General features: G+C 38.7%; 1 protein-coding gene across 1 annotated transcript in view; it reads right to left on the bottom strand.

Moving 5' to 3' along the window:
• The window catches only part of Grid2 (glutamate ionotropic receptor delta type subunit 2), a 664169-nt gene that overhangs the window by 103259 nt on the left and 534828 nt on the right, over positions 1–26082 (bottom strand). Inside the window, exon 13 of the mRNA XM_059257052.1 lies at positions 16956–17122. Within this exon, the coding sequence (XP_059113035.1) occupies positions 16956–17122 (167 nt within the window). The remainder of the gene's footprint in view (positions 1–16955; positions 17123–26082) is intronic.

The raw sequence follows: 26082 nt of genomic DNA, 5'->3' as shown, positions 1-26082 counted from the left end.
TGGTGCGTTTACCGGCTTTGTCTCAGTGCTTTGAGAAGCATGAAGTGCATCTCGTTATAATTATGTGGTGAGATTAACAGTAGCCTTGCCTCAGTGTTTCCATAAGTATGAAATACATCTCATCATAACTACCACTTAGTTCAAGATAATTTGGAATCTGATTCTAAAATTATTTTGAAAGGATTTAAAGAAGGTAATTTTAATTTGTTTTTACTTTTAAAAGGTATAATTGGACAGCATGGCTAACTCATCGTGCTTCAGCCTCTTGAGTGCTGGTATTGTAGATCTTCATCTCCTGCCTAGTTAGGACGAACGGTTTAAAACTGTATTTTTACTTGTAAAGTGCTTTCTCTGATTTCAATATAGAATGTTATTTGCCATTTGTGGAGTTTTCTCATGTTTCCTATAGCAATTTCTTCATAAACAGATTGATGAAAATGCACTTTTTTCCATGGGTTCAGATAATAGCTCGACATTATCTATGCTGTAAATGTTCGCAGGTAAATATGAATTTTATAGACAGCTCAAGATCTTTTCTATGGCTTGGAAGTATTACAGTAAAGCCTATAAAACCTACATTTGATTGAATGTTCTACTGGGAATAACTGCATGCAGTGTTTGAATTAGATTAGGATATTTTCTAAAAGTATAAAATGTTAGTTAATCATATGTTTATTCTTAGTTATTGATGACATAATATTACAGAAAAAGTACTTTTCATATTTTAATATTGGTAGATCATACCATCATTCATTTTTATTTGTTTCTTTTCACTTTTCATGTAATAAGTCTTTTTGTTACTTACTCAAAACTCATTTGTGAATGAGCCTATGAGGAGGTCATCATGTGCTGGGATGAAATACTACACATTTTCTATTTTTTAAATGTCCAGTCATATAGAAATTATTCATCAAAATCAAATTTTATTCTTTTTTTGTGTCAAAACAAGAACAAAATAAATAAAACACACTGTAGGGAAGGAGGCTAGAATCTCAGTCAAATTTGAGAGGTTATAACAGAAACATTTAATTTGTAGGAAATTCGTGATAATGCCTACATAAATGAGACATATAGAGTAGTTCAATTTGACTAAAAGTTTTCCCAGCACAATTTTAATATTTCAATATATAACTCAAGGAGAATCAAAGGGAGAAAATTTGATCTTTAAATACTATTGATATTAAACATTGTATCTTTAGAAAGATAACATTTGGAAAGTTAGAAATTTATGAACTACATATTTGACTTTTTACTTTATAACTCTAACTTTAATGATTTATTAGATAATGATTTTCTAATTTTAATGATATAATTCAATTTTGAATATATGTAATTTTTCTTCATCACATTTTTTTGAGACAATCTCTCACTATGTTGTCCAGGCTGGGTTTAAATGATATAATTCAATTTTTAATATATGTAATTTTTCTTCATCACATTTTTTTTGAGACAATCTCTCACTATATTGTCCAGGCTGGGTTTGAACTTGCAATCTTTTAGCCTCAGTCTCTTGAGTATCTGGGTTTGCAGGCATACAACTACTGTACCTTGCTAACGTCTATGTTTTAAAAAGAAAGTAGACTTTCCAAACTCTGGATCTGTTCTGTTTTCTATGATTCCTTGAATATTTCTTTAGAAAAATATATTAGAGAAAATATAATGTGAGATAAATTCATAAGGTTATGTAACTTTTCAAAACAGGACACCAGCATGATCGAACCTTTGTTTTCTGTGATATGAATGGTAAAACTTCCATTTTCTATATCCTATTAAGTTACTTTTGAGCAGAGAATTGGACAGTAATCACTACTGCTTATGGATTTTCTAGCCTCAGGCTTTATATCAGTTTTAAATTTGAGAAAATTTAAAGAAAGTCTACCACTTGGGATACCAGATTTGCTGATTCTAAAGTGCATTTTTGAATTGCTTCTCTGGTGTGCTGTTCTGACAGACAGATGAGGTCAAAAGGTGGCATAAAGACCAGGTGGTGGCCTACAGAGTTTCCTTCCAGAGTCATGATTATAGGTTATTGAACATGATCAAGGAGGAATGGGTCTGGAGCTCTGGTTAGTTCCTTAGAGGTTTCTATTAAGTTCACTTTGGGCTAAAGTGTGTGATTTTTGTTATAGCCTTTGTTGTTCAGTGGGGTACCCCTTAACAAAGCCTGTTTAAACCCTTCATTAGGGGAAGAAGGTGTGTGACCTTCCTTTATTCACTTGTGAACTGGTATTTTTCAATCAATTTCTTATTGTCTTTATAAAAATGTATAACATTTTCTTTATAGGTTTTTGAGTTCTATATGCTTATTTCATAATCCTAGATTTTGCTGGCCATTTAGGTTATCCGTTTAAATGCATTTGTTCCGTTTTTATTCTCTTGTGTCTATTGTTTTATTGGGCAGTTTCAATAGTCTGGTACTACATAAGCTTTCCCTCTCACTCAGGCACTGGAGTCTGTAATAATAGCAATCAAGGCAGTTCATTCTGACAAATGTGTGTCAGAAAAAGCCTGCTGTGGCTTTGAAATATTGAAAGTGACTGATAACATAATGTGTAGAGCAGAATAAATGCATACAAATGGGAGTTTTAGCTGAGCAGTCAAAGTATGAACTAAATACAGTGTCAGATCTCGGCCCTGAAAGCTCCTGGTGCCAGTGGTTACAATGGCAAATTACTAAATGCACTTTGCAAAATGTTTTATGAATAAAGCAGAGGCCAGAGAGTTATCAGCCTTCTTGGTGCCTTGGCTTCTATGGGAAGCACAATGAAGTGATGTTCCCTTAAAAACTTTCTGGAGTGGAAAGTCAGACGTTGTTTAAGAAGATAAAAGTAGTGAAGGCCAATTGGGAAATATGATTAGAAGGATGACACGAACATTGAATGGAGAATGTGACAAATTTGGCTAGGGGATATCCAGGGTTACATCAAACCCACACCACTAGTGGTCTCACTAGGTATACAGTCTCAGTTATCAACACTAGCCAACTGTAGCCCAAAGTATTCAGTGAAAAGTTATAGAAATAAGGAATTTTAAGTTTCTAATTGCATGCCATCGTGCTATAACCTGGTGGTGTCTTGTCCTGTTCGCTTCAGGATGAATACCATTTTTTTTTGTCCTGTGTATGTATCCACACTGTGTATTCTACCCACTCCTTGTCTGTCAGTATCCTTAGGCTATTATGATTGTTGCGATATCAATGTGCTTGTGTAGAGGTAACTCCCATTTTACTTAATAATGGTCCAAAGTTTAAGATTACTGAAGTTAAAAAAAACCCATAAAGTATAGAAAGACAGCTTAATACTTCTTATGACTTGATACTTCTATGCCAATGCTGCAAAGCCTCTAGGAAAATAACCTTGTAAATATGAGGCTTAGTATTCCTGGTAGTTGCAGTTATCCACGGGGGTGGGGGGGTGGGGTGGGTCTCAGATCACATGCCCCATGGTTCAGAAGGAGCTGTTGCATTAAGATACATCCAGAAACTTACAGGAAAATATTGACTGGCAAATTGCTAAAACCTGTTCTCATTTTTGAAAAGCATACTGACATTTAAAATGGGACATTTGAAGAAAGAGCTAATAAAACTAAATCCTTCTAATATTTGAACACTGCATAGCTGGCAGATAAAGTATAAGACTCTCTGGCTTTACATATGACATTCGTCTTCCTGAGTTCTGCCTCTCCAGGGACAGAGATCCTGATACGTAGAGTCCAGCAGGGACTGCACTGTCACCCAGGAAAGAAATTGCTGTGCACTAAAAGTAAGGTATTTCCTCCAAGTTCAGTTAAGTAGTGAAGCCACTGGGGAAAAACCCCCTTGCTCCATTTCCTTCCTCTTTCTTTCCTTCCTTCCCTGGTTCTCTTTCCTGGCTAACTATATTTGGAAGGCAGCTCATTCCTCCTCAGGGATATCAAAGCTGGAGATGTAAGTTGAAAGGGTCTGTGCGTATTGTTCTGGCAGTTTTCACACATACAAAACAGAACACTTCTGGGCAGTGTTATAAATATTGGTATTATGGAATATGCCTCAAACCATGTTCTTTTTAGAAGTGTGAATGAATTTTGTATTTTCAAGTCTCAGAGTTCAAGAGTCCAAGCTGGAGATTCACTGGAACTGGCAGATGCCCTAGGAGCTGTTGCCAAATATATTAAGTAATAAAAATGGAACTTGTCCTCTCTGCCGCCATCAGCGTGGTTATCTCAAGAAGACCAGACACTGAGCTGTGAGCGTGGGGGCTTGGGGACTGCTAACGGTGTCCCCATTCTTTCTCTTATAGTTTACACAAGGTTTTAAAACTGTTCCACATTGTTCCTTATCTCTAAAGTCTAATTCTCAGCCCCTTTTTAACTCCATCTCTCCTCTGGATTCGTGCAGTATATTTATGATAATTCTCCCAGAGCTGGGGTCTAGATTAAACAATAACCAACACTGCAAATTGCATGAATCTTCATGGAAATTAAACCTTCTATATCGGATGTCCCCAAGACCCTTTGGTGACTTCTGATCATGCTCAGGACAGGCTGGACGGTGGCCAGAAGTCTCCAGCCTCAGTGGAAAGGGCTGAGAGGTCCCCTTTGTCCTTCCATCTTCTCTAGGGCCTATTGGCTGCATATGCCCATCATCTTGATGCTCTGTGGAGCTTCTTTTTCCTGTCCCCTTTACTGAGTATTTACTTCACCAACTCTGTTCATTGCTAGGTTCCCTAGAGTCAATACACCAGACTGATGGTTTGAAAAAGACCTGTTTTTTCCTCTCATTTTTTTTAAAAGATTTTATTTATTTTATGTATATGTACTCTATTTTATGTATACGGTACAACTTTGTGCCAGAAGAGGGCATCAGATGCCACAATAGACGGTTGTGAGCCACCATGTGGTATAGCTGGGAATTGAACTCGATCTCTGGAAAAGGAGCCAGTGCTCTTAACCTTTGAGTCATCTCTCCAGCGCACCTCCTGATTCTTCAGGCTGAGTGCTTGTTCAGACTGCCTGCAAGGTTCTGGGATTCACCTCTTTTGGCCCTCTGCAAATCTGTGCTCTCATTTCCTACTTTTGTTTTGTTTTGAGACAGGGTTTCTCTGTGTAGTTTTGGTGCCTGTCCTGGATCTTGCTCTGTAGACCAGGCTAGCCTCGAACTCACAGAGATCGGCCTGGTTCTGCCTCCCAAGTGCTGGGATTAAAGGCATGGGCTCATTTTATGTTCTTAAGGGACATCAGTCATATTGGATAGGGTACAACTTGCTGACTTGGTTTAACTTCAGTTACTTCTTTACCATACAGTCACATTCTGAAGAACTAGGGCTAAGCCTTCCACATTTTGATTCAATGTTCTCCACCTTCAGTTATTGTTGGACTATCTTTTCAGCCCCAATTCACCAAGGAAATCTTGCCAACACTTATACAAACCCGGATTTCCCTGTGTTCCTACCACGCACCAGATGAGAAGAAAGTCATTCGTTGACCTATTTGATAAATAGTAAATGACTTGGAGGCTGGGTTATATTGTAAATCCATTGCCCACCATGAATGCCCGGCACTTAGTATGTGGTCAATGGATATAGGATACTTGAGAGCCACCAAGATCCTATACCCATCGCAAAGAAACCTGATTGTCACTCCCTCACAGAAGGCCACACTTGTCATATAAGACAGGCTTTACTTTTTTTTTTTTTTCTTGCAGCCATTTTCTATTTTTAATAAACCCAACTTTGCATCATTTGGGGCTCATTCTGAAGTTAATTTCTTTATCAAATCCTCAAATCCCAGTTTTGGCTGGGTGGAGGTCTCTAAACAGAACTCCTCCGGTCATGTTCCCTTTGCTGAGACAAGTCTGTGTTTTCTCTTTAGGGTGTCTTCAAAACTTTTATATGTCCTCAAGTTATTTTCTATGTTAGTCCTCTAATGGGAAGCATCAATATACTCACACAGATGGCAATGTCAAGGTGGTGAGAAGTCCCACAGTAAACTCTCTGCTAACAGAGCTGCGTAAGTTTTAAATTGTAAGGACAGTAGCTCCCAAGGAGAGCTTGGGAGCCCAAAGGTGCTCTTTGCTGGTGCTCATCATGGGACCTATCTTTCCTGTACAGTGTGAGCTCCATGGAGTAATGACATTATTTTAGAACTCCTCCTGTGCAATCTGGCAGCCCTGAGACTTAAGTCCTGTGTTCTCAAAAGAACGACTCCTCTGTGCTGCCTGCGAAACTGGTTGTGTACACCAGGCCATCTCTGGTGGTAAAGAAAGGGAACACTCTAACCTGTGGGAACACATCATTTGGCTGTCGACTGTCAGGGTTAAGATGGATTTTCACTGTTGGCAGAAGATGTTAGAGGCTCTGAAGGTGGGATGTAATGGCTCATTATTTAAAATTTTCCAGAAGGGATTTCTTCACCATCTTTTGGGAGATTGTGCAGAATCTGTACCCTAAAGGTAGCCAGTTTTCAGTGAATGATTTTACAGATGATGGTCACAATGGCTATTTTAGACCTAAAATGGTCACCTTCACATCTGAATAAAACTGAATCTGGTCATTTCGTATTCAGCTTGCTAGCTCTACAAACCTTTGTTTCATAACGGGGAAAATTTTGTAGCATGTGTATAAAAGGTTTCAAGGGACGACCCCATTTAAGTTTTCAGTTTGTTCTCCTTTTATTTTAATCAGTGATAACACAGAAAAGCTTTGCTTGAAGTTTTTTTTTAAAGCTTTTCTTTAAACAAGCCACTTTTCTCATTTATTTTTTACAATTTTATACATTCATTGAAGGTCAAAAAGTTCTTATATTTAAAAGTAGGACATAGAATTCTGCATAAACCACCCCAAAGGGCTTTTTTTTTTTTTTTTTTTTTTAAATGTAAGGAATCTGAGAGGCAGTCAGCAGCACTGGCTTAGGAAATAGAGTGCGTGCCACTCACTAGTCCCAGCACTGATCTGCCTGGAAAAGAAGCCAAGGTGAGGCTCCTGCATGAGCTGCTTATGCATTCATTATCTCTCCCCACACCTCTACCCCTCCACAGCAAACGGAAGGGATATGTAGTCTTTAAGACCTTTAATTTACAGGGAGGCAAGTGGAAGCCTTGACAGAGGTTGCTCACTTTTAATTTTTGTCAGGATTAAAAACAAAACAAAGCAAAACGAAACTATGCTTCCATCCTAAATGGAAGGGTGTTGCATTCTCCTAGTGTAAAAATATTTAATCACAGAACAAATGGCAGCTCTTTAAATTGAGTTCACTGAGTTAACATCAAACTTTTTTGTCCTCGTCCCCAGCCCCTTCACCATGGACTGGTGACTGTTCCCTTAGGGCTGATATCTGCATGTGGAAGGGCTTTAGAAGTTAGTAATGTGTGAGCAGATTTTTGCCATGTAGACAGGCTATCTAAGCTGAGGCAGGTAGTAGGGCAAGAGTTAGCCTGAGGCAGTGTGAGGTGTGAAATCAAGGCTTTGAGGCACAGATAAGCCCTAAGCATCTCACAGTGCCTCGGGAAACAGTTAGCAGGTATGCTCGCTAGTTTTATGTCAACTTGACACAAGCCAGGTCCTTTGGGAAGAGGGAGCTTCAATTGAGAAAATTTCTCCCACTATGTTGACCTTTGAGCAAGCTTGTTGGCAAGTCTGTGGTGCATTTTCTTGGTTGATGATTGATGGGGGGTAGGGTGGGGGAACAGCTCATTGTGGGAAGAGCTACTCCTGTACTAATGATCCTGGGTGCTATAAGAAAGCAGGCAGAGTAAGCCAAGGGCAACAAGCCAATAAACAGCACTCCTCTATGGCTTCTGCCTTAGCTCTTGCATCCAGGTATCCACCCTGTTTGAGATCCTGCCCTGACTTCAGTCAGTGATTGTAGGTGGAAGTTTCTCTTCTGCCTGTCTGTTCCCAAATACCCAGCAGCCACTTCCCAAATAATTGATTCAGAGGCTTAATATAACTTATAAATACTCAGCTGGTAGCTCAGGCTTATTATATCTAGCTCTTACGTTTAAATTAACTCATAATTCTTATCTATGCTTAGCCACGTGGCTTGGTACCTTTTCTCCATAAAGCATTCTTATCTTGCTTCCTTGCATGTCTGGCTGGTGACTCCTGACTCTGCCCTTCCTCTTCCCAGAATTCTCCTAGTCTGGTTGCCCTGCCTATACTTCCTGGCTGGCTACCAGCCAATCAGCATTTTATTAAACTAATTTGAGTGACAAATCTTCACAGTGTACAAGAGCATTATCCCATAGCAAGTGATGGCCTGTGATGTTGACCTGTAAGGTGAAATAATCCCTTTACTTTTGACCCTGTTATTTTATCACTGCAATAGAAAGGCCAATGAAGACTGCAGGAGAGAAGCGGGGGTACCTTGTAGATCCTTTGTACATCTTTCTCTCCTTATCTTCATGATGCCTGATTCAAATTTTCCTAACTACTTACATTCTAAACATACAGTTTTGAAGACTGAGTCGCTACTGTACTGATGTCTAAAAATCGGTGGCTAGAAAGAAATATTAAAAAATAATACTAAGGAAATCTAGAATTATGTGTCATCTGACCTCTCCCAGGTCAGACACTGGTCTTTCCTTTTTGAGCTTTGTCTCTTTGCAGTGGTCTAATAAAGATGGCTTTAAAACACATGACAAAGTATCACTACTTTAGTTTAAGTTCACAGGGACTCACTGGATTTTTTTAATATGATGCAGATGGGAAACACTAGGGTTGAGCCTTGGGGTATATGAGACTTAATTTCCTTCTTCGAACAACAGAAACTATCCTTGTGAGGTTTTCTTCTCCCTCTGTGAAAACCAGGTGAGATTTAAGTGACTGCAGTTGATAGCATTTTTACTTTCAAGGGATTATATTAATAATGATAGACAGGACAAGTTACTGTGACAAGGACCATGGACAAGCATGTGGTGGGCTGAGAGGAGAACCTAGCACCAATTAATGTCAACAGTCAAGTCTGTGATGGAAAACAACTGTTCTGATGTCTAGCTTGAGTTCCAGAGACTCTAGCTGGTCAATGAGGATTCTTCTGCAACAGCAGCAACCTGGAAAAATTCAAAAGGCAATGCCAGATGGCCAAAATAGCTCACATGAAAGGTGACTTTTGATTGGTGAAGATGACTTCATGGTTGATGCAGTAGAAGAAGTTAAAGAAGGGTAACTAAAGTAGATATTAAACAGAAATGAAAGCTTCATACTAGTGTGTAACTTTTTTACTGACTCCATACGAATAATCCCTGATTTTCTCCAGTTTCCTTAGCTATGCTTTCATTCTGTATTATGTTTCTTTATTTCCTATTGAGGCAGGGTTTTGTTATATAGCCCAGGCTAGCCTTATATCATAATTCTTTTGTCTCAGTCTCTAAATGCTAGGATTCCTGCAGGCACCACCACACTAGGTTTCCTAATTGACTACACACAATAATGATACCATACATTTAGATGAGGTAACAGAAGGTTGGAGTCACTGACACATGACTGAATTTACACATCAAAGTATTTAAAAAAATATTGAAATATCTCACAGCGAAGAGGCGAAGCAATAAAAGAGATAAATTAGAAAGAATAATAGAAAAGAACAAGAAACTCAACAACCATGCGTTAAAATAACAGTTCTCAGCATGACTGTGTTAGCAGCAGTAACTGGAACATGGTAGAAATGAAAATTATGCACACTCCAGAATCAGAAATGCCAGGGCTGGAGGGCACAAATGATTGTTTTGTCAGGTCCTCCAGGTGCCCTGACACTTGCTTAAAGGTTGACAAGTGCTGTCTCTCAGGGTGAGGGACCAAGCAGAGGGCCACAAGTTTCATTTAAACAAAACAGCCATAAAATACTCACAAAGCTCAGGGATGTAAGATTTCACAGTTGGCTGTCTTCACTTATTCTAAAGGCAGTGTTTTAGCCTCTTCCTCTTTCTTGTTTAAGGTCAGATCCAGGACTTCATTTTTCAACATACTGTGTCCTGATGGCTTTCTTACTTTGTACAGCTGTATCCTAAATCTGTATCCCCCTTATTCATCCCACCCAACCTCCCATCTCATACTTTATTGGTTTTCAGACAGACATCTAGATGTCACTACAAATTCAATGCATGTAAAGTCATATTCTCACTTTCTCCTCATCCTGTCTCCTCCTGTGATCCTATTTACAGTCTCGCAGGTGAGCACAGGGAGTCTTTCCTCCTCCTCCTTTCACACTCCAGACAAAACTGGTGAAGGACATGACCTCTGGAGTTAGATTCCTCTAGGTTCAAATCCCAGCTACTTATTAACTATAATTTAACTATCGTCAGAGCTGTTACTTTGTCAGATTCCTTGACTATAAAATGGGATGCCAATAGCACCTACCTACGGGTGTTCTGAGGACAAGGGGGGTAGTTAGTGTGAGAACTTTTGAGGAGTGGCTGGCAAAAGTGTGTGGTAAGTGATAGCTGCTCAGGTATGGGCCGTGATTCTTTCCCTCTGTGTTCTCATTTGTCAGCTGTCCTTCAGATTTGTGGTAGGGGATAGCACAGTCACCTTTTCCATTCATCAGGTCATCTAAGACACTAGTGTGGATTCTACCACGCATAGCTCAGGCTGGGATAAATATGGCCTCAGATGAACTCCCTATGCAGAGGAGACAGAACCTCAGATACACTGAAAAGACCGGTTTCTTTCTTTTCTGAATGAGAAGCACATGAAGCTTGTTCCTTGTGTTGCTCCTGTTAGCATTCTTTGATGACAGAGCAGGCTGGCCCTGCCTCTACAAGGGGGGGGGGGTGTTCAGAGAGGTGGAACAGAGCATACTACTTAGCATGGTTCTGTTGATCCATTAAAACCCCAGATTTCAGTTATTTGGTTGAAGACAGGGTTTCATTGTGTAACCCAAGCTGGTGTTAAACTCACCATCCTCCTGTGTCCGCTTCTGAAGTGTGGAGGTTACAGATGTGTGTCAACACACCATGTTTATGTCCAGATTTCTGTTATGTGAAATGATCCTTTCCATAGGAATATTTCATCTGGAGTTTCCTTTTTACAATCAAAAGCTTGTCTTTTTGTCATTTTCATTGCTAGAATTTAGAAACTACCCAGGGCCGTATCTTTTCTGCTCGTTCTCTTCCCGTTCACCCCATTCATTTCATTTAAGCGTTCTCTTCTCATGACCACTAAAATAGTTTGTAGACCCCTCAGGCCAAAGCCCTTCACCTGGATCACATATCCTTTGTTATTTGCATTTTCTACTCAGAATTGTCATTTTATCTCCAAAGTCTCACGTTGATAAGAAAAAATTATAACATTAACCAGTCTTACTAATAAAAATCTTAAGTTTACCAAACTTAAGGCTGAGGTCTCTATCCTGCTTGCTTCTTGACTTGCCTTGGGTCACCCTTATGCCCCTTCTGGCTTACCTCTCACAGACCAGCTCTTTTCCAGCCCCATCGGGTTCGTGGGTGTGTCAGACTAGACCCTATTGCTTCCACCCTCCCCAGCCCCCCCCACCCCCCGGGATGCAGGATCCCTGGACCACTGCACTGGCTTCTGCTGGCCTCCCTGGGCTCCCTTTCCACACACCCTCCTCTGTCGCTCCTCCTTTTATAGCATTTGCTTTTCAGCAGGTCTCTTGCCTCTGTAATGTCTGCGGCTCACTTTTCTTAGACGAGAAGGCTCTCAACTCTTTACTCTGGTTCTCCGGCAGCACTTGAATATATGGCTCCGTCCAACGCTTTACTCTCTCTGCCTATCCCTCTCCAGTCTGTTCACTCCCTGCTTTCCTTGACCTCTCTAAACTTGCTCCCAGGGAATGGCTTTCACATCCATTTCTTACGCGTTAAACACTGTTCCCTCAAGTTTCGTGTTTCAGGTTCTGACCAGACGCTGCCTCCTTGAGGCAGTCTTCTGGCCCACCTGTACACAGATCTGTCACTATTCTCTATTCTCATAATATTTTCTTCACAGTACATTTCCAGTATTACGTTGCTCCTTTACTTAATGTAAGCTCCCCCCCTCTGGCTTTCTATTGTAATATAAACTCTAGGAAGATAGCAACTTGGTCAATATCACTCTCTGTTTTGTCTCCAGAAAAGAATAACAGCCAGAAACCGCAGCCCATAAATGATGCTTGGAACATAAGCCTATATGTTTGACAAGGGGCAAATATTCCAAATATATAAAGCACACCTAAAATTCAATACTAAAAAATATTTAAATGTTCAATAAGTCAAAGTAAACATCTTAAAAGGGTGACAAGGAATAACAAGTATAAGAAAAAAATCAACATCAATAATCATCATGAAAATATATGGTACAGTAAGAACATTTATATAATTTGTTAATATAAAAATAGTGCAAAGATTAGGAGGTACTAGTGAGGCTGTGGGGAAAGGCAACGCTTCCATTGTTGGTAGAAATCGAAATAGTCATTACGGAAAACAGATTTGAGATTTCTCAAAAGATTAAAGACAGAACTACCATCTAAGAGTGATAGAGTAGGACACCTGATGGTCTCCATATGTAAGCGCAGATTCATGTATCCACACACATGTATATGAACACATAGCACACATAAACTGAACACACATCAATATATATTAAATTCGCTAGTAATAAAAGCACAGTTCTGATCATGGCTACTCTTTACTAAATTTGCATATTGGTTAGTTGCATCCAGCACAGCTACATGTGATATAGGCTGTCAAAGTATTAGCATGCATTTAGAGGACATCTCTGCCACCCAGCTTTGTGACTTTGGAAAACTGTAAATCTTTGAATAAGTTTTCTCAAATGTGAAGTGTTTAGAAGCTTATGTTGGGATTGTTACTTAACATAGAAAAGGACCTTATCACACATAGTTCCTTTCACACAGTAAGTCTTTCCTGAATGTTAACTACTGTGTTAGAAGACAGTGTTGTTTCTGTGTAAGCCAGGAATAATGCATTCATCCATAGTCAGGGTTTCAGACATAGAAGCCAATAGCTAAGCCATGGTTCTTCTTCATTAACAATAACATTAGACTAAGGAGTTAAGTTTTCTTGATAGCACCTAAGTTTTGAGAAGAGACGTTAGCATACATATGAACTTCCTAAATATACATATACATGTGAATATACACACACACATGCACATGTACACATTCATATATATGGAGGGATATCATTTTAGGCTTTTGAACAGTTAAGATTCTGAGTTCAGCTCTGCAGTTAATTTAACACTTCAAAGAGATCAATCTAAAAATTACATTTTTCTTAAATATGTTAATGAAATATTTGACTAATTATAATTTTCTTTTTTCAAAATTTACTAAAGTTAATAATACTAATAACTACTGTTTAAAAGGCTACATAAAATATTAGATAAACAAATAGCTAAGAAGCAGTAAGTGCGCGCACGCGCGCGCGCACACACACACACACACACACACACACACAATTTCCATGGAATTTGTGAGAAGGTTTTTGTTTCTTTGGTATGCACAAAGTAGGTAAGTTGGCAGAAGAAAACAAAAGTCCTTGTATATCTCAAGAGACAAGCCTAAGTATTACTGTGATGGGCAATGCTTGCAGTGAATTCTGTACCTGAACTAGGAGTTGTATTAAGATTTTAAACTTCTGCTGGTTGATTACCTATTTTTGGTCAGACTAAGGAAACAAAAATTGTATAACATTCTGTGGTAAAAAGTGTATATGATAGCACTTGCTGGTTTTAAAGTCATCTACTCACACACGATTACAAAAATGAGTATATCAGTACAGCCCATGTCTTCTGAGCTCACCCCGGCCTTGGTATCAACTCAGCGAAAGCACTTGTAGCATAATAGCCCTGTGCTTACATACAAATCTGTGACAAGCAATTGTGCAACATTGCCTGTGATTGCATGTCATCTCCATAACTACACAAGCATTTGAAAAACTTTACAAGTAGAAGATAATACAAATAGTTACTCTATCAACACATATTTTTATTCTAGAGATGATATTCAATATATATTATATTACTTTGATACAGACACAAAGTCATGTGAAAAATAATAAAAATTGACTTTGAAATTATCCATCAGAGTATTCTCATTTTCACTGAAAACCATCACAGCAGCTTTCAATGATCTGCTCTAATCAGTGCTTGGGATGAGCTGATTCATCAAAGCTGCAGATAAGAGTCACCAGTGTTGACAGTGGTTTCCTTTGGTGTCCTTTACAACTTTTAAAAGCAGTTAATAAAATGATCCCATTTCCTTAATAGTGATAACAAAAGGGAATGGTTGCAAATATATTCGGATTTCAGGCAGAGATTCTGGAGAAGAAATTAACATTGCACCTGTATTTAAAGAAATGAGCTGACACATGCTTGGCTGTCCAGTCATATTCCAATCCTGGCTCCACCTTCCTCCAGATGTACAAGGAATCAGAATGCAGGCAGATGATATTAAGGAACTACATAGAAAGGGATAATTCCAGCTTTCCATATTGATAATTCAGCCTTAACAGAAACAATGCCCAATGCTTAATAATTGCATTTTAGGAGTTTACTGGAGTATGTTTCTTCAGAATTAAAATCTCTGATAAAGGAAGGGCTCCAGAGATGTTACGAAAGAAGTGCTTGGTATGACTAACTTAATATATCTCTGATTGCTTTCATTTTACTGCATTTTTTTCATGAAAGACTAAGAAATAAGATCTTACAGCTAAGAGCATCTTGAGTGGCATGAAAGTCAGTTAACCATAATGAACCATCAATAACCCTATCTCAGCTGACCTCATGGCCTCACTGGACTTCTCTGCTGGTCCTTCGGCAGGGATCCACATTGCATTTCACTTGAACACTCTTTCCAGCCTCATGTGAAAATGAACAATGCCCTCATTTCTCAGAAGCAGCTTTTCTCTTTCCTCAGTCCTCGTTCTCTTTGGCCAGTTAGATCAGACCTTCACTGCCTTGGGATACCATGTTTGTTCTAGTATTTCCCAATTCAATCCCATCCTTCGCATTAGTTGGGGATAGCCTTTCCTCTCATGCCAGGTTTGCTATCTCATTCACGGGCTCCAGAACTGACAATAGGCTTTTGTACTGCTCATGGCCTATTATACAAATTTCAAGTGTTCTTTTAGACATGAATTTCCTTATCATTTCTCAATCCATTCTGCGGTTGTCTATTCTTTCTTGTGGTTTCTATTATTTTGTTATAATTATCCATTTCCTTTCAATCTAACTGTTCTCAGCTAATCTTTTGGATATCAAGTTCAAGGCTCACATTCTCTGGAGAGCTATTAATCATTTTCCCATTGCTTAATTCTATATAGTATTCTTTTCAGTTCTTTTCACATCTCAACTACACAAATGTAACACTAAATACATAAGTAGAATTGGTATTCTGCATGTAGATGCATGTGTCGATGCACATTATGCACATTTATAGAAATGTCTAAGTTGTTATTATTTCATGTGAATGGGATTTTGGATTTCCAGCTAAGCTGCAAGTATATTGTATTCAGTTTCCCTGTGGTATTATTGATTTTTTTCAGCTTGTTCCTTTTAGAATCTGCTCATCAATAAATGTGTTTTGATTGATTAATCATTATTTCAACTTTAATTTCTTTTGCTTTTCAACTATATGCATTTTGTTTTTGTCTTATTTGTGTAGAACAAGAAGGTATTGATGGAATATTAGATAATTGTTTGTAACTGTATGCCCCTTCCTTTTAGGAGGAGTACACTGGTCCGCTCCATTGACTTTGAACCTGATCGGTGGGGTATGAGTATATGTGTGCTACATCTAAGAAAGAGGTGAGACAAGAAAGCAAGTGCCTGGTACTCATTTTTTTGCAATGAGAACAGGCAAAGCAAGACTATGATACTTTGCCAACCTGGGCCATACAACTGGGAGCTGAACAGACAGTAAATCTTTAGGTGACTCCCAGCTCAGAGCAGCAGCCCTTGTGGTTCAGAAATAGAAACTTTGGAGTTTTTTTTTTTTTCATTTCTAAAACAACTGACTAAGACAGATCATTAGACTCAGTCTTCCTCATTTTTCAGAGACAGAGAAACGTCTAGCTTTTCTGTGGTTACGTAATGGAAGAGCTATGACATAGTTATGGATGGGTGCTTTGCAGACCTCTGCCCTCTGAATTTACTGCCCTTTTGCTATTCTCCAGTTTGAAGAACCACGTCTGAGATTTATGCTTAGTGCTTGCAGTCTGAACCCAAGTGCTTTTCTGATCTGGCATTATCTTCTAGTGAGTATCAAGTAATAAAGGGTACAATTAATGTCACATAGCCAATATCTCTACCGAGAAAATTGTGACACCCTCTGAAGTCAAAGTTTGTCTTGTAAATAGAATGAGATGCTGTGATTCTCTCTGATAGAAATTATTAATCTAAAAATTGCCAAACTTTCTTTCTTAAACAATTTCCTGTCATGCAACATTCTAGGTTGAAGGTGGATGTATTATCTTTATAAGTTTTTCCCTGTGTTCCATGACAATCATCTCACATACACTTTAATATCAGATGGAGGACTCTAAAGTATTTACCATTTCCTTCATAAAATTCCAATGAAAATATCCCATATGTATTATATATATATATGTATATAATATATATATCTGCAAATTAGTATTCTAATTTGGTCCCGAAGTACGTTTTGTGCTTTAATGTTCTTAGAAATAAGTTAATTTCCACAACTCTATGCTGTTCACTTCCTTAAATGTAGACTAGACTGCTTAGCTTCCATCATAATTTGCAGCACATCTACTCTATTTGGCACATACAGTTTTGGAGAGTAAAAGAAGTTATATACAACAATACTTTCCTCTTATTTATGGAGAAATAGAACATGTTTTAGACAAGACATTTCATGTAAGACAGCCACTTCTAGGAACTGTTTTCATATAATGATTTTTGTAACAGAAAGAAAAATGTAATGCACCGGACAGTGTAGCCAAGTATATTTTTAAAGTCTAAACTCCCTCGTTTTTTATTTAGACCATTTAATAGCCTTACCTTTGTGAAAAGACATCTCGATAGGGGCTGCCATGCTGCAGTGCAATCCCATACCCCCGGTCAGCAACAGTATTCCCAACGGTGTAGAAGGAGCAGTCTGGGTCATTGATAGCCACATATTCCAATACAGCTGCATCCCATACAAAAGCATAGTTTCCATATTTTACCTGTGAAAATATGAAAGAAGGATTAAAATAAGACTTAAGGTTGAAAATTACATAGAATAATAAATATTACAATAGTATATACAAAAATTATAGGATACGTGTGTTTAAGGAAACTCATATTTCACTTTGAGTTAGTCTATAGATCTTTACTTCTAGAAATGTGATGAAGGTAGAACACTATCCATGCTTCCAGAGAACATGGATTGTAATAAGAAGATCCTTGAGTTGTAGATATCATATGAATTGGAAGAAGGTTAAAAGCATGTCTCTGAGCTTACAGTGAGCGTTGCTACTTAGATTTTCATGAGGGACCCTTAAAATCTATGATTCTAGAATTATTAAGAGATGCTGACTTGGTTAGGTTATGAGGCCTCTAAACTAGGTATCTTTCTTCATAGTCAGTACAGCTTCCTCATGACCCATGTTTTACATAAAAGCTCACGATTCCTATTAAGGAGAAATTACTAATACCACTCTACCTGCAATCCTCAGTGTCTTCTTTGTTCTTCTGAGTTCATGTCTTTCCAAATACAGATTATGGAGCTCTTACAATTGGAGATAAAATATATCTCTCTTGAATGTTTTGTTGATGTGTTAGAAAGTTTTATCTTATGCATTATATTGTCATGCCTTCTCTTCCAAAGAAGTCTTATTTCCCTTGATGGCTATTACAATTAGGAAAACAATTCTACAACAAGCTTCTTTATCAATATTTTGGAACATAAATTCATAATGGGTCATCTACAATGTATTTTAGTAATTTTTTCAGTCAACAATAACTCATATGAGAGCCCACTGTTATGGTGTGGATTTGACATGTCTCACCCAAAAGATCATGTATAGTTGGCTAAGGATGCAGCTGGTGGTATGGTTTAGAGTTGGATGGATCATGAGCCTATAGACTTCATCAGTTCATGAGCTCATTGACAGGCTCATAGCTGCATAGACTCTTGGGCAGGGCAAGTAATAGACTCTTAATTCTTGGCAGCATGTTGTCAGCTATGGAGATATTTCTTGTCCTTGGGCCCTTCCTCTTTGTCCCTGCTTCTTGTCACACCTAAAGTGAAGTGCTCCCCTCTTTCATGATGCCCTCTGCATAAATAACAACCATGTACAACCATGATCTGAAACTATGTTCCTTCTACTCTTAAGTTGTTTTCTCAGATGTTAGGTCACAGTGATAAAAAGTAACTAATACACACATTTATCATGAAAGCAATTATGAAGGGGCCGGAGAGAGGGGCTGCTCTTCAAGAACATTGTTTCTTAACCTTTCCAAGACTGCAGTTCCTTATATTGTGGCAGCTCCTAACCATAAAATTATTTTTGTTGCTGCTTTATAACTGTAATTTTGCTAATGTTATGAATCATAATGCGAATATCTGTGGGTTTTTTGATGGTTTTAGGCAATTCCTGTGAAAGGGTCATTCAAACTCCCAAAGGGGTCATGACCCATAGTTTGAAAGCAACTGTTCTATAGGACCTGGGTTTCATTCTCAGCACCCGCATGTTAGCTTACAATCTTCTGTAACTCCAATCCTAGGGAATCTGACACCTACTTCTGGCATCCCAGGGCACTAGGCACGCACGTGGTGCATAGATATACATGCAGGCAAAATACTCATACATAAAATTTAAATAATTTAAAAAAGGAATGAAATAAGCAATTATGATAAACATCTCAATCAAGTTTTTCTGGAAAATATTAAGTATAAAGATAAAATTTAATGAATTCCTAGAACAAATAATTAAACCCCCAAGTTGCTGTATTTATATTAAAAGAAGAATGTAGCATTATTAAAATGAAAGGGAGCACTGGAGACGGCTCCATGGCTAAACTGCCTGCTGTGCAAGCAGAAGGATCAAAGAATCAGATGCCTAGATCCCAGGTAAACGCTATGTGGGCATGGCAGCTCACCTATACTTCCAGCCTTGGAATGAGACAGGGACAGGGACAGAGACAGGGATTCTCAGAGCAAGCTGGCTAGAGAGACGAGCCATTTAGTGAGTTCTGGGTTTGACTGACAATTCCTGCTACAATGAATAAGGTAGGAGAGTGATGGAGGAAGATTCCCAATATTAATTTCAGGCCTCAAAATGTCACACACATGCATATGTATCCTCATATCTGTGAACATGTATATGCATGTGAAAAAGAAGAAAAAAGACAATAGAAAGAAAAGTGATACTGGTTTAGTATTAACCAAGTACCAGGAAACTACCTCTTGCAAGGGAGGGAGGCTTCATAAAAAAATTGAAATAGGGCCAAAGAGATAATTTAGTGTTTAAGAGCACTTGCTGCTCTTCTAGGGGACCCAAGTTTTGTTCCTAGAACCCATATCAGGTGGCTCACAGCTATGCAACTCCACCTCCTGATGCCTCTGTCTTCTGAGGGATCTAGAGTTACATGCACATACCCACATGCACGCACACACACACACACACACACACACACACACACATGATTAAAAATAATAAAATGTTGTTTCACTTGATTCTTTGCCAGGTATGGTGGTGTACACCATTAATCCTAGAACTGAGAAGGCAGATGCAGGCAAACTCTCTGAGTGTTAGGCCAGCTGGTCTATGCTACTGAGTCCCAGGCCAACCAGAGCTACACAATGAAATGCTTACCCTCTTTCTAAATAAAAAAAAAATCTTTAAAACATTTGCCAACACTTAACACAGTTATTTGTATCTATTATTATTTTTTGTTTTTTATGATATGGTTTTTCTGTGTAGTCCTGCCTGGTCTGGAACCCACTTTGTAGACCAAGTTGTCCTCAGACGCAGAGATGCAACTGCCTCTGCCTCCAGAGTGCTGGGATTAAAGCAGTGAACCACAACTGCACAGATCATCTATTTTTAAACCAGGAAGTAAATATCATTTTTAGTGAAATAGAGTCTTCAGGCAGGCATTGTAGTGCACGCCTTTAATCCCAGAACTTGGGAGGCAAAGGATGGTGGATCTCTGTGAATTTGAGGCCAGCCTGGTTTATATAGTGAGAGTGCTAGGACAGTAAGAACCACATAGTGAGACACTATCTCAGAAAAAATATAAAGAAATAAAGAAATATAGAGCCCAACACAAAGCAAACCATTAGTAACTCTAATGGTGTTGCCAACGGGTCAAGAGAATGATGTCTGCTATTATTTCAGCTTGACACTATGGTGGTATATTAGCCTGTGCAATAAAAGAGGGAACTATAACACGATTTCATTCTTTCAGGAAAAATTTGTTATGAGGTAGAGACAAAATTATATTATTTTATAACATAAAAAGCCTGCAGGAATTAACTGAACAAGTATTTGAAAGTATTTTAAGACAAAGACTAACTATAAGTGGGCAGATACATATCACTTGCTGTCTTATAACTTACCAATAAAAATAAATTATTTGAGAATACCCACTTACAATAAATACAACTACTTAGTAAAAAATTTAATAGCCTATCATTTGATCCTACATAAAAGAGTCTTAAAGACAATGCAGAAGAACTTGTTTTTATCTAAAGTGTAGTATATCTCCCAAAGTATGGATGCACAGTTGAAAAAAATATATACACATATATACATATATGTACATATTTATCAGTTTTCCTCAAGTTATTTGAGAACTTAATACAATTTCAAGATTTTTTCTTTTCTTCCTTTCTTTCTTCCTTTCTTCCTTTGTTTGTTTGTTTGTTTGTTTCTTTTTTCTTTTTGAGAGTAAATTCTGACTCTCCTGGAATTTACTATGTAGACCAGGCAGGCCTCAAACAAACAGAGATCCACCTGCCTCTGCCTCCTGAGTGCTGGGGATTAAAGGCATGTGCCACCATACCTGTACAACTCTAGATTTAAAAAGAACAGTTTAAGGCCTATTAGTCACCTTCTATGGCTTTAAAATATTTGCTTTTTCAATAAAAAGTTTCTCATGAAATGATGAATGAACTAAAACTGTCAGGGCAGTTCTTCAGACTACAACCATCACAATCACCAGAGGATTCTTGTATTAGAAAGAAAAACACAAAATCAAATCACAGATTTACTATGTTGAATATTGGAGGCTTAAAACTGGAAGTATGTGTCTCAGCAACTCTCACAGAGTATGCATAGCCTTCCTTAAATATTTCTGCTGCTACTGATGAAACGCCAGTGTAAGGAACCATTTTCTACAGATAAAGTGTAAGAAAAATTAACAGGGAGAGAATCCCAGAGTACTGGTGTAGAAGAAACTGGGAATATTTGACTAAAAGTTTCCCGTGCACTGAATCTCATGTCTGCAGATTTATTCCATAGTTTTTTCTGATCCTTTGTATCAGACATCAAATGTCTGGTCTATTTCCAGATTCCTCTGTCTAACTCTAGGATTTTTGAGATATATCAGTGACATTAAAACTTTCTCTAGGGACCCATTTTGGCCTGTTCTCTTCTGTGTCAACAGCCACTATGTCTTCTAGAACTTCTTCCTGCTTCTTTAGAATGGTCCTCCGTGGTTGGGTACATCCCACTTTGCTAACTAGAAAAGTGTTCTAGGGCTATCGGTACTATGTTGTGAGCTGTGACATTGCACCTCAATGTATGGCAACATTATTGCTGCTGTTACACATGCTATTTCTAGCAATTTAATGTTAGGAAGCTTTATGAGTGAATTTTTAAAGAGAAGTATTAAGATGGTGTGATGATAGCCTGTAGCAACACCAATGAAACAATTTTTAAAATGTTCTTGACATTTTTCATTGCCTAAAGCATGCGATCACTGCCCTTTGGATGGTTTTAAACTATCAAATTAAAACTATTGAGAAAATACTCATTAGCAAAGGCTAGAGTCATCCTTCAAGAGAGAAAATAATTGAGAGGCTGGTCGAGTAAATGTCCAATCCATCTGACTAGGTGGTGGATGTTTCATAAATTTTCCGCTAGCTTTTGCTGCTGAGATCATTTTGGATTAGCAGCTGAACTGAATGTCATTGATATATTTACCAGTGTGGGGCTTCACTCTAGGTTATGCAAAGGGTAAAAGTATATGTGAGTGCTTCCTCTTCCTATTTCCCTGACCACATGGTGATACATTTTGTGATATCACAATTGTGATAATTGTGAAGAAGACTACAAAGTGATATCTACTGCCATTGTTCTCCATGGATGGGCCCTAAAGTAGAGATATTAAGATGCCATGATATACTATTAGAGAAAAGTAACCATTACTGTTAACCATCTCACCCATCTGGGAACCATGCAAGCCACGATAATGACTGGCCTGACAGGATATGTCCATTTGTGCATAGTCACATGAATGTTTTGGGAGTAACCAACTCCTTTCTAATTGGATCTAAGGTCTGCTCCATGAGATGGAAGCCAATCCCGAAACTGTTAATGGGGCTAAGAACCTGTGGTCTTTGTTCCTAGGAGAGAATGTAATACTATTATATCCTTAAGTGAATGTAGTTTTAAAAAAGACTGGTTTTTTTTTTTTTTTGGTGGTTTTTTGAGATAGGGTTTCTCTGTGTAGTTTAGGTGCCCGACCTGGATCTCACTCTGTACACCAGGCTGGCCTCGAACTCACAGAGATCTGCCTGGCTCTGCCTCCCGAGTGCTATGATTAAAGGTGTGTACCGCCACCGCCCGGCCTTTAAAAATACTTTTAATGACTTATTGCTATATCCATAGAACATAGAAGGGTGCATCTCTCACCCCTTATCACAGAAGCTTCTTCTTGAAGTAGATGGCAATTGATACAGAGACTCACCACCCCTAACTGGTAATGTATAGAGAAAAAGAGACTATGCCGTGCTCAGCCCTGACTGAATGCAGCCATTTTCCCAAGGCTGAGGAAAGTTGGTGGAAGAAGGAGTGAAAACAACCTCAGAGCCAAAGAGAAGGGTGCCTTCAAAAAAACAGTCTCCACTGGACACAGCAGAAGGGTTGAACTTATAAATTCACAATTGTGACGACATGCACAAGACATGCAAAAGCTTGAGCCAGACAAAGCCCTAGCAATGGAGGCAGGTGGGTGAGCACACAATCCTACTACTATCTGAAGAGCTTTGGGCATTTGATAGCTTCTGCAAGAAGGGAAAGTCATCTTTCTTCAAAGATATGACCCCTGGTAGGTGATGACAGTCCAGGGAAAACCCCACTTCTAAGAGTAAAAACTGGAATTGGTGGGGAAAAACGAAGAAAATTCAGAGTTGAGTGGGTAGGGAGATATAGGAGAAGTCATGCAGTTATGAATATGATAAATACATTGTATGAAATTCTTCTTTAATAGAGATGTGGGGAGGATCTCAGGTGAGTTGGGGGAGGGGAAGCCACTATCAGAATAAATTGCATGCAAAAATTATTTTAAATAAAATAAAAATAGAAGAAAACCCACTACTTAAAGCAGGTACTGTTGTGATGGGTAGACATTGAATCTACTGATGCTGAGGACAGTAAGCCTCATATAAGCCCCTGAGGTACAATTAGAATGGGGTAGCCCACAGAGAGGTCTTGTTAGATTCCCAAAGTGTAGTCACATAGTTGCCTTGGGTCATTGAGACAAGTCACACAATTGTAGCATACTGGGTTGTCATGTGCACGGCATCTGTTTAAAGTGACTTAAACAGAAAGGAAATCCATTTTCATGGAGAGGAATTGGAGGTAGTTTGCTCAAATATTCTGATAACTGAAATAGTTGAACAAAAATTCAAATATTTAAGTTCCATATCTATGTACCTAACTGATTAAACACAGATACTCCATGGAGACCACTTCTTCTTCATGCACACTCTACTAATCATTGTTTCTTTCTGTCGGATGAGGAAATGTAAACTTTCAATGTTATTTTCTCAAATATTTGCATTTCTGGCCCAGCAAGGAGAAACAAAGGTGTATTTTAAAATGTATGCTTCTCACTGTGCAGTGGATGATTACATATTTCTTTCCCTCTGTAGGTAGACTGCCCTGGTTGCTCTGCTCCTGTTCCAACATTCCCATCATGAAATGATGAAGAAAGAACTTAGTAGTTTATTAGGAGGTACTCTCCATGTTAATCATAGAAACCCACACTAGAGGCAAACACACTTACGGTCTACAGACCCACCAATAGTTGATTAGGAGGTACCCTCCATGTTAATCATAGAAGCCCACACTACAGGCAAATACACTTACTGTCTACCAACCCACCAATCTTGATATGTATTGAGAGGTTCATATTCATTCTTACATGAAGCTCTAATTTAGTCAATTTTTATAGGCTCACTTTAAAACCTAAAGTCATGGAAAACAGCAGTTGTAATCTTTTCTTTTATTAAGAAAAAATCCCTAGAAACAGTTTTAGAAAGATGACATTTATTTATTTATTTATTTATTTATTTTTTCGTATTCTTAAAATTGCTTCCTGCTGGGTATGGGCAAAGCTATCTTTTTTTTTTTTAAATTTTTTTTTAAAATTTTTATTTTGCAATACAATTCAGTTCTACATATCAGCCACAGATTCCCTTGTTCTCCCCCCTCCCGCCCCCCTCACCTTCCCCCCAGCCCGCCCCCCATTCCAATCTCCTCCAGGGCAAAGCCTTCCCCACAGACTGAGATCAACCTGGTGGACTCAGTCCAGGTAGGTCCAGTCCCCTCCTCCCAGGCCGAGCCAAGGGACCCTGCATAGGCCCCAGGTTTCAAACAGCCGACTCGTGCAATGAGCACAGGACCCGGTGCCACTGCCTGGATGCCTCCCAAACAGATCAGGCCAATCAACTGTCTCACCCACTCAGAGGGCCTGATCCAGTTGGTGACCCCTCAGCCATTGGTTCATATTTCATGTGTTTCCGTTTGTTTGGCTATTTGTCTCTGTGCTTTATCCAACCTTGGTCTCAACAATTCTCTCTCATATAAACCCTCCTCATTCTCGCTAATTGGACTCCCAGAGATCCACCTGGGGCCTAGTCATGGATCTCTGCATCCAGATCCCTCAGTTGTTGGATGAGGTTTCTAGCACGACAATTAGGGTGTTTGGCCATCCCATCACCAGAGTAGGTCAGTTCGGACTGTCTCTCGACCATTGCCAGCAGTCTGTTGTGGGGGTATCTTTGTGGATTTCTGTGGGCCTCTCTAGCACTTTGTTTCTTCCTATTCTCATGTGGTCTTCATTTACCATGGTCTCCTATTCCTTGTTCTCCCTCTCTGTTGTTGATCCAGCTGGGATCTCCCACTCACCCAAGCTCTCTTTCCCTCGACCCTCGCCCTTCACTACCCCCACTCATGTCCAGGCTGTTCATGTAGATCTCATTCCATTTCTCTGTCATTGGGCGATCCCTGTGTCTTTCTTGGGGTCCTGTTTTCCAGGTAGCCTGCCTGGTGATGTGAGTAGCAGTCCAGTCATCCTTGTTCCACATCTAGTATCCTATAATACAGCTTTTTTGATGCTCTGTAATCACACTAGTCAGATGAAAGAACTGAGAATTTAAAAGAAAAAGTTGGCGTTTGTTGAAACCATGGGAATGGATGACTGTGCTTTCTGTGATTACAAAACCCTAAGGCTTGCTGATTCTGTGACCATTCCTAGCTAAGCTTTTCTGATTCTCGGGATTGAAATAAAAAAAAAAATGTTTAGCAATTTAACTAAGCCTGAGAATGGAAATCTTTAAAATTAAAATATCTGAGAATAAGTCAGCAAAATAAATTCTAATCTTGTAGATCAAACTTTATTATAATTTTAACTAATGGTCAGTGGTGGATGAAGTGATGAAGTGGGCGTGAGTTACAGGTTAATCATACAGAGTTATGATTAACCCAGAATCGATCTATAGTGGTCCTTGTAATTCACTGCCCATATAAGTCCTCAAGATGAAATGGCCTTAATATTTATTACATCTGGACCTAAATATTCCTCTACAGGTAAATTGATAATTTAAAAACATTCATCACTTTTGAACTTATGCTACAGAGTAAATCATGGTCAAGTCCACATTCAAGTGTTTAGGATTCACACACACACA

This window comes from Peromyscus eremicus, chromosome 3 (assembly GCF_949786415.1).
Source record: "Peromyscus eremicus chromosome 3, PerEre_H2_v1, whole genome shotgun sequence".
NCBI lineage: Eukaryota > Metazoa > Chordata > Mammalia > Rodentia > Cricetidae > Peromyscus > Peromyscus eremicus.
Note: the sequence above shows the minus strand (reverse complement) of the source record. Positions and strands in the feature narration are given on the sequence as shown.